We start from the raw sequence: 14,004 nt of genomic DNA, 5'->3' as shown, positions 1-14,004 counted from the left end.
TAGGATTTGGGTGGTGTGGAACCCCCATCCCATGTAGGATTTGGGTGCAGTGGAGCCCCATTTCCATGTGGGATTTTGGTGCAGTGGAGTCCCCATCCCATGTAAGATTTTGGTGCAGTGGAGCCCCCATTCCATGTAGGATTTTGGTGCAGTGGAGCCTCCATTCCATGTGGGATTTTGGTGCAGTGGAGCCCCCATCCTATGTAGGATTTTGATGCAGTGGAGCCCCCATCCCATGTAAGATTTTGGTGCAGTGGAGTCCCCATCCCACGTAGGATTTTGGTGGAGTGGGCCTCCATCCCATGTAGGATTTTGGTGCAGTGGAGCCCCCATTCCATGTAGGATTTTGGTGCAGTGGAGCCCCCATTCCATGTAGGATTTTGGTGCAGTGGAGCCCCCATTCCATGTAGGATTTTGGTGCAGTGGAGCCCCCATTCCATGTAGGATTTTGGTGGATTGGAGCCCCCATTCCATGTAGGATTTTGGTGCAGTGGAGCCCCCATTCCATGTAGGATTTTGGTGCAGTGGAGCCCCAATCCCATGTGGGATTTTGGTGGAGTGGAGCCTCCATCCCATGTAGGATCTCAGTGGTGTGGAGCCCCCATCCCATGTGGGGTTTCAGTGGCGTGAAGCCCCCATCCCATGTAGGATTTTTCCCCCATCCCACGTCCTGCCTCGTTCCCAGGACGCCCGGCACGCCGCCGAGGAGGAGATCTACACCAACCTCAACCAGAAGATCGACCAGTTCCTGCAGCTGGCCGACTACGACTGGATGGCCCTGGAGCCGGGCAGCCGGGCCAGCGACTACCTGGTGGATCTGATCGGCTTCCTGCGCAGCACCTTCGCCGTGTTCACCCACCTCCCGGTGAGCCACCCTCCCTGTGCTCCTGGCAGCCCAGACCTCACGGGCTGGGGTGGGAACAGGGCCTGGTGCTGCGAGGAGGTGGGAAAAATCCCCTTCTTAAAGGAAGGTGTTTCACGTGTCGCCACAAGCCGGGCTTCAGTGGGACTCTCTCAATTATTTGCAGTCTAGTTTTGTGGGATTGAGGCTCTAGCCCAGCTCACCATGCACCAGCAGGATTGTATTTATTCCCCACCTGTGTTTTAGATATTTTAACTTCCAGTTAATGCCCATCCAGGATTTTTTTTCCCCGGAAAATCCAGCCTAGGGGTGCATTACTGGAAGTACAGCTGCGTTTCCAAGTGTTTGTCAAGTCCCTGATGCCTCCCATCCCAGTATTGCTCCCTTGGAAGGCACCATATGTTTCCTTCTTCTCTCTGCTGTCTAAAGTCCCTGTGTTTATGCTGCTGCTGCCATCAGAAATGTGCTTTATGTTGCTTTTTGCAGTCGGCTGAGTGGTGTCTCATTGGTAGGAAAAATCCAATCACCAGGGAGATTCCCTTCTTGCTCCAGCAGCTTTTTTTCCTCCTCTAAGTGGGATTTGTTTTGAGCTGTGTGGATACACTCTCGGGAGGATCAGCAGGTATTTTGAAACAGCAAATCCCCTGAACTCTGTGGTTGTTCTAAAAGCAATTTCAGATCTTTCTTTCTTTACAAAACTGGGATTTATTTGCTGCTTTCAGGAGCTGGGAATAAACAGGAAGGGGAGATTTAATATTCCCCAGTGGCAGCTTCCTTCATTCTGTTTGTGCCTTGGGATTCTCCTCTGGGAGGAGGTCCCACCCTCCAGAGCTGTTTTGGGAGGTGTCACCCCCCCAGGCTGTGCTGGCTCGTGTCTTTGGGCATCCCCATCCCAGCAGGAAGACCTGGGAGCAGGGGGAGCTCTGGCTGGTGTGCTGGGGGGGAGAAGCCCCCAAAAGGGGACTGGCAGTGGCTCCCCTGCTCCTCTGCAGCTGTGTGGAGGAGAAGTGGCTTCCTCAGCTCTGTGATCAGTGAGACAAACTGGTGAATGAACTGATCCATGAAGTGTTGAGCAGAGAGGTGGGGAGGACTTGGATCCATCTCCCCACGCTGGTTTGTCCCAAACGTGCCCAAGCAGGTGTCCTGTGGCAGGTGCCTTCCAAAGCCAGGAGATGCCGGAAATGGCTGGATTTCTCCTTAAAAAAAAAAGGAGCTGTGGGTTGGTTTAGCACCTGGAGGCTTCCACCCATCACGCTGGGGACACTCAGGAGCCAGTAATGGAATTTGACAGGGAGATTGGTCTCTGCAGCAGAGCATGAAGCAGCAGAGATGAGCTGGGGGGGGATGCCCACAGTGATTTATGAGCTGGGCCAGGAGTGATTTATCTTCCTTAAATATTAATGTTTCCTTTTGGAGCCAGTCAGGGTGGGTTTGGAGGCTGGGGGGACTTGAATTGGGCTAAAAAGCACCAGGACAGATCGAGGCAGCCTTTTGTCTTCCAGAGCTGGGGTAGAAAAGCCCCAGCTGAGGAGAAGTTTGGGTTTGCTGGGCACCCCCTGAGCTCCAGAGCCTCCCCAAAGCCTGGGCAGACAGGGGAGGCACCTCAGCCTGGTTTGGGCAGCCTCAGGTCGGGGTCAAAGCTTTGTGGGAGCTGCAGATTTGGGATTTTTTAATACTGGTTGGAGTTTTTTCCCTTTTGTTGCTGATGGATCACCCAAATTGTGGATGAGAGCAAGCCAGGAAGGACCTGGCTGCATCCCAAAGGCCTCCACATCCTTTGGTGTCAGTGTTTTTCATCCTTGTAGGCTTCAGGGAATTTTTCCAGTGGCTGATTTAGGAGCCCACTGAAGTTCCTGGGCTCTGCTACTGAAGTGCAGGAGATGAAGGTGCTGTCCAAAGCCATGAAAAAAATGATGGAGGTGTTTGTTAAAGGACCAAAAATGTGAGATGAGCGTCAGCTGGGGAAGGAAAGAGCGAGAGGGGTGAAGGAACATTCCCAAAAGGGTGAATTCCATCTCTAGGAGGAAATGCAGGGTTCTGGGGACAAGATGGAGCTGATCCAAACCCATCCCAATCCATCAGCACGAGGGGTGTGACTGGAAATAAAGCACGAGGGGTCTGAGAGGAGCTGCTGCCCTGTTTGGGATGAGTTTTCATAAAGGTCCCGTAAAATCCAGGATTTCCACACTGCCAGTAGCTCCAGGACTGTGCTCCATCCTAGGGTGAGGTGTCCTTGGAGCACCTTCATTCCTTGGAGCACCTCCCATTCCTGTTCCCCTGCCTGGCTGGGAAATGCCTCCGTCCTCCAGAGCTGATTCCTGTGGAATTTATGGGATTTTGGCCAAGGGAAAAGTGTTCCCCTGGTGTTGGAAGGTGCAGATTTGCCTCTCTCCCTGCCTTTTGTCCCAGATGGAATGACACCTCCATCTGCCCATCAGGGAACCTCAGCCCGGGCATGTCGGAGTTCCCGGGCTAAAATTCCACCTCCAAAAAGGAAAAAAAACCCTGAGCCCAAAGTCCTGAGGCTGCAGAAATGCACCATGACAGGGCTGAGTGATCCCATTGTCCCGAGGGAGCTGCAGGAAAACCTCGGTGGGGTCACGGCTCCAGCTGGCCCCAGGGCAGCCCAGGTGGCCCTGGAAGGTCCCTGGGACTCAGCTTTGGAGAGGGGCTGAAAGGAATCTGAGCTGGGATTCAGGATGAGGGTTTATGCTTCCCTCTTTAGGCTGAGTTTTTCCTGTGTTCCTTGGGAATCCCAGGATTTTTGAACAGTTTGGGTCAAAGGGGCCCCTTGAAGGTCCTGCCCTGCTCCAAGCCCCTGCAGTGAGCAGGGACATCTCCAACTGCATCAGCTTCTCCAGAGCCCTGGCCTTGGATCTTTCCAGGGATGAGGCTTCCACCATTTCCCTGGGCACCCAGCAAGAATGACCCAGCCCAAAATCCTGACTGGGGGATTGGCCTAAAGTCTCTTTTTTACCCTCTTTTTTTAGGCCTCAAGCAGGAATCTGAGTCCTTAATTTTTTTTTTGGACTAGGCATTGTGGGAGATGATGGAAACCACTTGGTTTTGGGAATTCCTGGGATTTATTTGCACGTTGCAGTTCTCTGGGGGAGATCTTCAACTGGATCAAGTCCAGAGCCATGACCTTGGATATTGCCAGGAATGAGGCTTCCACCACCTCTGTTCAAGCAGCAAACCTGACCCAGCCCAAAATCCTGATTCATAACCTAAAAAGTCTCCCTTTTCTCTGGAGCTCAAGCAGGAATTTGAGTCCCAAATTTTTCCTTTGGTGTAGTCATTGTGGGAAATGATGGGAACTGAGAATTGTTGGGATTTATTTGCACATTGCAGTTTTCTGGGGGAGATCTTCAAGCTGTCCAGAGCCTTGGATATTTCCAGAGATGAGGCCTCCACCACCTCTGTGGTCACCTGGCAAAAAAACCTCCCCAAAATAATCCCAAAATCCTGGCTGAAGCGCCTCCACTTTTTCCAGGCCTTGCAATCCCAGTTTGTTTTTTTTTTTTTTTTTCCCCTTTGGAGTAGGCATTGTGGGAGATGATGAAAACCACTTGATTTTTGGGAATTCCTGGAATTTATCTGCACGTTGCAGTTTTCTGGGGGACGCTGAGCCCTCACCAGTGCCGTGGGGACAGCGTGTGCCGGGGGGCAGGAAAAGTTCACCGAGAACTTCCCGGGGTTTCGGTGCATGCCAGTGCTGCATGAAACGGTCATGGTGGTTTGGAGCCACAACTCCAGAATGCTCCACTAAGTGCCCAAAAATGTCTCGGAGCAAATAAAAGGCTGATGGGAATCAAAGCATAATTAACATTTGGCTCCCGAGGCCGCCCTCTTCCTGCGTTAGCCAGGGAGAGTCGGTTCCTGCTGCTGCTGCTGTGGAGCTCATTAACATGGGATGCTCGGGCCTCCTTTAAAAGAAAAACCTCTTTTTTTAAGGGTAAAAAAATATGTATTTTAGTACAAAATGTATTTTAGGCCTTAAAAAAAAAAAAAACCCACCAAAAAAAGGTGGTTTCTGGTTTTCAGCAAGCAAAGGGCCACGGCCTCCAAAAATGAACATTTCCAGCCTAAGACTTTGCAAAGAATGACTGAAAAAGCCTTTTGTCTTTGATGGCTGATTGTTGTTTTTATTTCTTGTTGGACAAGTTAATGTAAATGGCATTGACAGGGCTACTCCAAACACACTGATTTGTTGACATTAAGCTCCTCAGAGATGGAGGGTTGTGTCAACACCTCCCCTGAACTGTCAGGTTAACAAAGCAAGGATGTTTTCTTGGGGGAGGGGAGCGGGGCTGGGGGAAGGGGGGGGTGTTTTGTTTTTATTTTCAGTTTCCTTTAATCCTCTGTTAGTCTTGTATCTCGATAACCTCCTTTGGAAGGGAATCAGGGCAGGTCAAGAGGTGAGGCTGACCTGGGAAGGGGAAGCAATCTTTCAGCGATCCAGCAAATCCAACCTCTGCTGCTGAGCACTTCAGTGTGAACCCTCTGCAGAGGGAATTTCTTTTTTTTTTCCCCTATTTTTTTTTTCCCTTTTCTGCTTATTTTTGCCAGATGGCAGGCACAGATTTCAGCTGGAGCTGTGATGGTTTTTTGCCTTCTCTTGGCATCTCTCCCCCCTCGCAAACGAACGGCCCCGGCAGCTCTTGCCCTGGTAGAAAGAGCTTTGCAAGTGTTTATTTTCTTTCCAAAGAGAACGATTGCCTGTGTTTTTATTTGAAAAGTCAAATCCCCCTGGAATATTTATAAGCCAAGGCCCTGTGCATGGAAGCAAAATGCCATGAACTTTGCACCAACCACAGCCTCGGCCGCGCTGGGAGGGACCCAAGTGGAAAATAACCATCAGGAAAACATCTCAGGAGCACCAGAGTCACCTCTGGGTTTGCACAAGTCCAGCCTGTGCTTAAATAACTCCCCTGGCCCTTGGAAGAGCTGAGCAAGCCCTGCTGGAGCTGATCCCAGCTGTCACTCCCAGGGTTTGACATCCATCACCTCTTGCAGGTGGGATTGCTGGAGAGGGACTGGGGACAAGGGACAGAGGGACAGGACCCAGGGAATGGCTTCCACTGGGAAAGGGGAGATTGGGCTGGGATCTTGGCAAGGAATTGCTGTCTGGGAGGGTGGGCAGGGGCTGGGCTGGAATTCCCAGATTTGCTGTGGCTGCCCCTGGATCCCTGGAGTGTCCAAGGCCAGGCTGGACATTGGGAGCCCCCTGGCTCAGCAGGAGTTGTTTGAATCAGGATGCTCTTTAAGGTCTCTTCCAACCCAACCCATTCCAGGAATCTGTGTCAGAATGACAACTAAACTTCTCTTGTGGCACTTTATTCTCCTCCTCCTCCTCCTCCCAGGAGCCCCCGTTTTTTCTTTCCCAACCCTTTGCCGATGTCGGAGCCGCCGTTGGAGCGCTGGGGGGTTGTGGGCACCTCTGATGACCTTTGGGCTCCTCTCTGCCTTTGTCCTGTTGCTGGGCTCTGTCCTGCCTTTGACCCTGACCTCTGTGTTGTCCTCTGTAGGGGCAGGTGGATGTCCACTCCACCATGTCGGTGAGTACCGGACGCTGCGTCCCGCGCCTTGGCTCTGCTCCGCTCACACCCCCGGCCCCGGGGGGAGCTGAACCAGAAAAGGTCCTTTGTGTCAGCCAGGGGGAGAGGAAAAGATGGATTGAAAGTTGAGATCGATGGGATAAATAATTCTGGGATAAATGGGAGACTACAGGAAAGGGTTTCCTTCCCAATGGGTCACTAAATTGTTGGGTTTAGTGCATTGAAGTGGCTCCTTTTATCACCCTGGAATACCTGGGTCTGCAGGGAATTAGGGGGAATGCCTGATGTTAGGGAAACCTGGATGAGATTCTCACACTCTGCTCCAAAGAGAAAAGGTGTTTGTACAATCCATTCTCCTTGTTTGGAGAAATTCCCCATGGGGATTCCTGCTGGAAATTCTTCCTGGTTTGAGGGATTGGATCACTAAGCCTTCCCTCAGACTGGAGGGGAAGCATCCAGAGCCAGGCTGGATGGGGCTTGGAGCAGCCTGGGATGGTGGAAGGTGTACCTGCCATGGCAGGGGGTGGAACTGGATCATCTTTAAGGTCCCTTCCATCCCAAACCACTCTGGAATTCCACGGTTTTCTCCAGAAAATAATGTGGATTCTTGACACATGCCCTCTCCCAGTTTGGATTTGGCCAATTAGCACCAGAGTAAAGCCAAGGAGAATTTTCAGACCTTCCTTCTGGTTCAGCAGCCCCCTGTGATTGTTGTCATCTCTGCTTGTTCCATGTGCGGGAGGAAAACCCGCGGCATTTCCAGGGATAGACGGCAAACAAAGTGCTCTGCAGCCACCTTGTTTCCTCTCTTCCCAGGCCCATGGGAGCAAAACCCACCTGGGAATTCTGTGGCGTTGTCACATTCAGAGCCTGGACCTGCTTCTGCTTTCCAGCCTTTATTCCCTGCTCTTCGTGGGAATCCTGACCGATATTCCCTGCTCCCGTGGGATGCTTGTTCCCCTTTCCCTGGAAACCGAGCCTGGCTAAGCTTGGACTATTTGCAGGCTCCAGGCACCTGGGGGGGTTTCTCAGTCAACACCGAGGCCTCAAATCAACACCAGCTCCTGGAGAGAGGGAGCCTTGTTAAAGCAATCCCAGGCTGGCTCCCATCAGAGCCGGGATGCTCCAGGCATTCCCTGCAGCCAGCGGTTTCCAGGAGCGGTGTTGGATGTCAGGCATCCTCCGTGCTGTCCTCAGGGCGTAGCCCAAGAGGGAGAGATGCAAAAAGCCCTTTTCCCCCTGGCTTTTCCAGGCTTGGAGCTGTTTAGAAGCCAGATGTATTTATTCCTTTAATTGGATCCAGTGCCTAGACAGCTCTGGAGTCAGCTTCCTACGGAGAGGGGGGCATTACTTTCATTAAGGTAAATCAATGGAAAATAATACCTGGAGCTCCCCTGGAAAGGGTCAGGGATGGAGTAATCCCTTCACATGGAGGGGCTTTGCCAGCCTGCTCTTAGTCAGGCTTGTTCTTAACGGCAACAAATCCCAGTTTCCCTTCCTTTTATCCCTCCTAATTTTCTGTTCTCTGCCGAGTTGGGATAATAAATCACGGGAGAGGGGGAAAAATAAAAATGGGATGGTGCAAAGTAGCAGGACAAAGGAGGAGTTTTAGCAGGGTTTAATTTTTCTGGTGGGAAGTTGTTGTGGCTTATCCTGGAAGTTTAAAAGGTAAAAAAAGTGGGATGTGGACGTGGACAAGGCATGAGCAGCATCCAGAATTTTCCATGTCCGGGGCTTTCCGCTCCAGAGGTGATCCAAGTATTTTAGGGGATTGCATGGCCTGAGTGAATGTTCAGCAAAATTCCTGTAAAGCAGGGAAGCCTTGAAGGGGAGAGGATGGACTGGTGGCTGGAGCAGCCCATTCCTGGTTTCCCAAGCGCCTCCAGAATCCCAAATATTTGTCAGGATGGAAGGGTCAAAACAGGAGCTGATGGTGCTTTAAAGCAAGGAGCAGCGTGTCCAAATCCCATGGATTTGGTAGTGCTGGATGGGGCAGGCTGACCCCGATTAACCTGGGAGCTCTGTGAACTCGAGTCTGGCTAAGCCAGGTTGTCTGGAATTCCAAGGTTTCCTCGTCTCCTTTCAGCAGTTGGAAAATTGATGGAAGCCAAAATGCCCAATGCCATAAATCCTTTAACCCAGGGAGTGCTTCCGTAGGTATCGTTCCCTCCGTGGAGTCACCTCGGCATGGTTGGCTTGGAATTTTGTTTTCCAAACCAGGATTGAGGAAGGTGTTGGATGCTTTCTCTTGCCTGCACTTCCATCCATGAGGAATGTGTGGCACAGGGAATCTGGCAGCCAAAATTCCAGCCCTGGTGTGTGGAACCCAAACGTTCCTTCTCCTTCCTGCTCCAGAGCCTCAGCCTGGACCTTCCAAAAATCCTACCAGGAGATAAAGTTTGGGTTGGGATTCTTCTGCCCTTTAGGCAATTCAGGGGAAATCGCAGGATTTGCAATTTCCCGCTTTCCTCTTGTTTCACCCACTGCTCTTCCAAGGGCCCTGAAGTTGGGAATGTGGAAAGGGACATCCATGAACAGCTTCCAAAGCTCTCCACGCCTTCCTTAACCCATCCACGGGAGGAGCCCCAGCTGCCCTGGAGGAGCCCAAACCTTTGGGGGGTCCCTGTGCAGGGGACACTTGAGTTGAGGGTGCACAGAGAAGCTTGGGATGGATGCTTGAAGCCACCAGCCATGGCTGATGCCATCAGTGTGGGTGAAGATGATTTTGTGACCATCACAGGGTCCCTTTCCAGAAATGTTTTCCTTGCATCTTACAGCCTTGGGTAGATGGAATGGCAGGAGTGGAAAAACTTTTTAAAGTGCAGATTCCTATGGAATTCTCATGGTCCTCTGGAGTTTTTTGTTGGGTTTCATGAAGGGCGAGAAATCAGGAGAACCGGATGGGTTAATTGGAAACCAGTTACTCATTCCTACAGCTTTCCCCATCTCTCTGTTTCATCCATCTTCTGCCTGGTTTCTAGCTATGACACCTCAATTTCGAAATGGAAATTTCAGCTGTGATTCAGTTTTTGGGAAAAGACAAAGTGAGCTGAAGGTTCGGACGCCGCTCCTGTCGGTCACTCGGGTCTGCTTGGAAAGACCTCTTGGACTGAGCTTTGCTGGCTCGTGGAGTAGCAATGGAGTGGGTGGGTTGGGATTTTTCCTTGGAGCTCATCCTTGTTTCCAGTCTGTTCAACATCTGGGCCGCAGTGGGGCAGCGGTTGCGTCTCCTCGCGTCACCCCGGTGCGCCGAGCCTTCCCCCGGCATCCCAACGGGCGGGAATCTGCGTAAATGGGGGATCTGGAGCATCCCTGTGTGTGCAGAGGGTGAGGAACCCCCGGGGTCGCTGTCCCAGAGGGAGGACGAGCGCTCCAAACTTCTGGATCTTTCCTTTTTTCTCCGACATCGAATTATAATTACGAAATAATTTCGGGAGGATGGAGCGATTCAAGTCCCTCTCTTTAAGTTTTCCTGCTGCCGTAATTGGCAGCTTTGCCCCGATAAATCAGCAGAAACAAACGTGGTTCTTGCTCTTCATAAGCGAGGGAAAAAATAAAAAAAGAATCTGTATTTAATCAGCTTTTTGTTTCCAAGATGGCAGCTGCTTTGTATTTAATGGAAAATCAGGCTCTTCCCAATGGAAAGAATGTTATTCCCAAAGCGAATACAAAAGAAAATAAAACCCACAAAAGAGGAGGATGAAATATGTCCATTTTTTTTTTCCTTTTTTTTTTTTTTTTTTTTTTGGTCTCGTTCGTTCCAGTTTGGAGCCGCGCGCTCCGATCGCGGCCGGGCCACGGCTCTGCTTTCCATCAAGGATCTGGGAAAGTCTGGGATCCTGGGCACAGGGACCAAGAGAGAGCCTTGGGAGGCACGAACAGGACCAAAAAAATGAGGGCTACTTCGTGTTCCTGGTGTAACTTTTGGCTTTGGGGAGATTTACATGGAATATTGGCAAGGAATTCTTCCCTGTGAGGGGGGTGAGGCCCTGGAATGGAATTCCCAGATTTGCTGAGGCTGCCCCTGGATCCCTGGCAGTGTCCCAGGCCAGGTTGGACACTGGGGCTTGGATCCACCTGGGATAGTAGGAAGTGTCCTGCCCATGGCAGGGTGGAATGGATGGGATTTAAGGTCCTTCCCACCCAAACCATTCCAGGATTCTGTGATTTTGCTGCCAGGCTCCACTTCCAGCCGGGTGGGACAGTTGGGATCAGGTGGTTCTGTGGTTATTGAGTGCCTGCAGTTAAACCCAGTGGCAAACCAGGATAAAGGCTGTAATTCCTAGAGTCATTCCTAGAGTAATTCCTGGAGTTTCTCAGGATGGGATGATGTCCCACCCCAAACCTGGACTGGCAGGAATCTTTCCCACCCCTGGCTGGTGTGGCGGTCCTTGGAGAGATCCTGCAGCACCACAGGAGCCCGGAGAGCAGCTGGATGCTCCAGCTCATTTTGGGTGATCCAGGCTCTGCACCCAACCATTTCCATATTCCTGACTCCCAAAAAACATTTAATTAAAGATATCCTGCCCTGCCTTTGGATGTTGAATGAGGAAAAAGACAGAGAGCATGGAATCTTCTGTTTCCTTGGATTTTTGCATATGTGCATATCCAAATTTCCCCCAGAAGCTTCCCAGCTTTGCTTCAAAACCTGGAGATTCCAGAGGAGATCTCTGCCCGCTTTGGGCTCTTTAGGGCTCCAAAGGAGCCCTGTGCTAGGCTGTGGCAGCTGCATCCCGAGCCCCTTCCCTTCCCTTCCCTTCCCTTCCCTTCCCTTCCCTTCCCTTCCCTTCCCTTCCCTTCCCTTCCCTTCCCTTCCCTTCCTTCCTTCCCTTCCCTTCCCTTCCCTTCCCTTCCCTTCCCTTCCCTTCCCTTCCCTTCCCTTCCCTTCCCTTCCCTTCCCTTCCCTTCCCTTCCCTTCCCTTCCCTTCCCTTCCCTTCCCTTCCCTTCCCTTCCCTTCCCTTCCCTTCCCTTCCCTTCCCTTCCCTTCCCTTCCCTTCCCTTCCCTTCCCTTCCCTTCCCTTCCCTTCCCTTCCCTTCCCTTCCCTTCCCTTCCCTTCCCTTCCCTTCCCTTCCCTTCCCTTCCCTTCCCTTCCCTTCCCCTTCCCTTCCCTTCCCTTCCCTTCCTTCCCTTCCCTTCCCTTCCCTTCCCTTCCCTTCCCTTCCCTTCCCTTCCCTTCCCTTCCCTTCCCTTCCCTTCCCTTCCCTTCCCTTCCCTTCCCTTCCCTTCCTTCCCTCCCCTCCCCTCCCCTCCCCTCCCTCCCTCCCCTCCCCTCCCCTCCCTCCCCTCCCCTCCCCTCCCCTCCCCTCCCCTCCCCTCCCCTTCCCCTTCCCTTCCCCTCCCCTCCCAAACCTTCCCAAACCTTCCCTTCCCAAACCTTCCCAAACCTTCCCCACCCCCTGCCCCTCCTTCTGTTCATTTTTTTCCCAATTTAACAAAAATCATCAAGCAGAAGTCACTCCTTGGCTCTGACAAAGGGACAAATTCTTTGTTCCTGTGCCTGCTCCTATCCCAGAGCCTCTGATATCCCAAATCCCACGATTTCCCGTGGTTCCAAACTCCTTGAGTTGTGCTTTTGCTGTTGGCTGTTTTTGCTTCTGCTTCTCAAGCTTCTCATGATTCCAGGACCTCTTGATTCCTTTAGAGGAAAAACCTTTCCATGGAGCTGGCTACTCCACAAATTTTTAAAGACCCCAAAAAAGCCCCAAACCGAATAAAACAGCATTAAATATTTTTAATAAAAGCCCCTTTCAGCCCTGTCTGCGGGAGCTGGTTGTGACCATCACCCCCAGTGTGATTTCCCTGTTCCTTGAGCTTCCCCCAGCTCCAGCCAAAACACTTCCAGCTGTTGACCTTGGGCATCTTGGGCACAGCCAAAGTTTTCTTCCTCTTTTGTTGGAATGTCAGGGATCTGTATCGGGCTGCAGTGGCTGGTTTATTTTTGGTGTGGTGAGGATAATTGCTGGGTTTGCTTTTCTCTTTTCTTCCCCCTTTTCCTTTTCTTTTTTTTTTTGTTGTTTGTCTGGTTGTCCCTGAGCTTCTGCTGGGAGTTCAGCTCTGCCATGGGTTGGTCCTGTTGCTGCATCCCGTTTTCCCAAAATATCATCAAGGTGGGAAGTGTTTGCCTCTGGCAAAGGACACCCCGTGGAGTTTTTTCCACACCTCTGGAATGCAGCTGCTGAAACGGGCTCAGCTTCCACGGGAATTCGGGAGAGATCCTGGGTCAGGCAGGGAATGGGGCCTTCTAGGTTGGTTGGAGCTGCTCCACCTTCGGAGTTTTCCAGTGGAGTTGGTCTTTGCAGGAGACAAATTCCACTTGGAATTGGGTTAATTGGTGCTGCTCTCTGCAGGTTTTCCATGGTGAACCTGAGATCTTCCACGGTGGGACATTCAGGTCTCCTGAACTGACACAGGGGTGGTCAAAGCCAAGGCCAAAATCCCAGTTTTACTCAGGAAAAGCTCCAGCAGGGAAACTTTTGAAATCTGGTGATTTGTTGATGGCACTGAGGGTTCTTCCATGGGTGACCCGAGGTTCATCCCTCCCGGAGCATCCATCCTCCTCCCAAACCAAAAGCTCTGGTTTGTGGGATCTCTTCGAGAGTGGCAGATCCTGGCCAGAAGAGGCCCCCCATTCCTGGGAAATCAGGGCATGGATGTCTGTCCCAGCTGGGAGTGGATGTTGGGGCTGGTGGAATGTCACTGCGGTCATGGTGACAGTGACATTGGCCATTCCGTGTGTCCCAGCGTGGATGGAATCCAAAAGGCCTTCCCAAACAAATGTGAGTGCAGACATCGCCTCTCTTCTTGAGTCTGGGCATCAGCAGCTCCAAGGCTCGGAGGATCCCATGGGATTCTCCTCAGCCTTGGGCCAATGGGATGCTGAGGAGCATCTGGAGCTCCAAGGCTGAGGAGAATCCCATCGGTCCAAAGCTCGGACTATTCCATGAATCCAAGGCTGAGGAGCATCCCATGGATCCAAGATCGAGGAACATCCCATTGGTCAAGGCTGAGGAGAATCCCATGGATCCAAGATGAAGGAACATCCCATGGATCCAAGATTGAGGAACATCCTGTTGGTTCAAGGCTGAGGATCATCCCATTGGATCAAAGTTGAGGAGCATCCCATGGGTCCAAGGCTGAGGATCATCCCATTGGTCAAAGCTGAGGAGCATCCCATGGGTCCAAGGCTGAGGATCATCCCATTGGATCAAAGTTGAGGAGCATCCCATGGGTCCAAGGCTGAGGATCATCCCATTGGATCAAAGTTGAGGAGCATCCCATGGGTCCAAGGCTGAGGATCATCCCATTGGATCAAAGTTGAGGAGCATCCCATGGGTCCAAGGCTGAGGATCATCCTATTGATACAAGGCTGAGGAGTATTCCATGGATCCAAGGCTGAGGAGCATCCCATCGATCCACAGCTGAGGAATATCCCTTCCTCCAGCAGCCATTCCCATGTGCCCAGGAGCCCTGACCCACGAGCCAGCCTTGGCTGGAAGGTTTCCCTCCTTCTTCTTTTCCTTGGCAAATCCCAAAGCCACGTGAACGTCACCTCCTAACTTGGCTCCGGCCCCTTTTTCCAGCT

General features: G+C 51.8%; 1 protein-coding gene across 4 annotated transcripts in view; it reads left to right on the top strand.

The window, feature by feature from the left end:
- Positions 1 to 14,004, top strand: part of EXOC6B (exocyst complex component 6B) — a 328,073-nt gene that overhangs the window by 219,137 nt on the left and 94,932 nt on the right. For all 4 annotated transcript variants that reach the window (XM_059845563.1, XM_059845562.1, XM_059845564.1 and 1 more), the window contains exon 18: positions 686 to 865. In XM_059845563.1, coding sequence (XP_059701546.1) covers positions 686 to 865 — 180 coding nt within the window. The remainder of the gene's footprint in view (positions 1 to 685; positions 866 to 14,004) is intronic.

This window comes from Haemorhous mexicanus, chromosome 4 (genome assembly GCF_027477595.1).
Source record: "Haemorhous mexicanus isolate bHaeMex1 chromosome 4, bHaeMex1.pri, whole genome shotgun sequence".
In the NCBI taxonomy this organism is placed as follows: domain Eukaryota; kingdom Metazoa; phylum Chordata; class Aves; order Passeriformes; family Fringillidae; genus Haemorhous; species Haemorhous mexicanus.
Note: the sequence above shows the minus strand (reverse complement) of the source record. Positions and strands in the feature narration are given on the sequence as shown.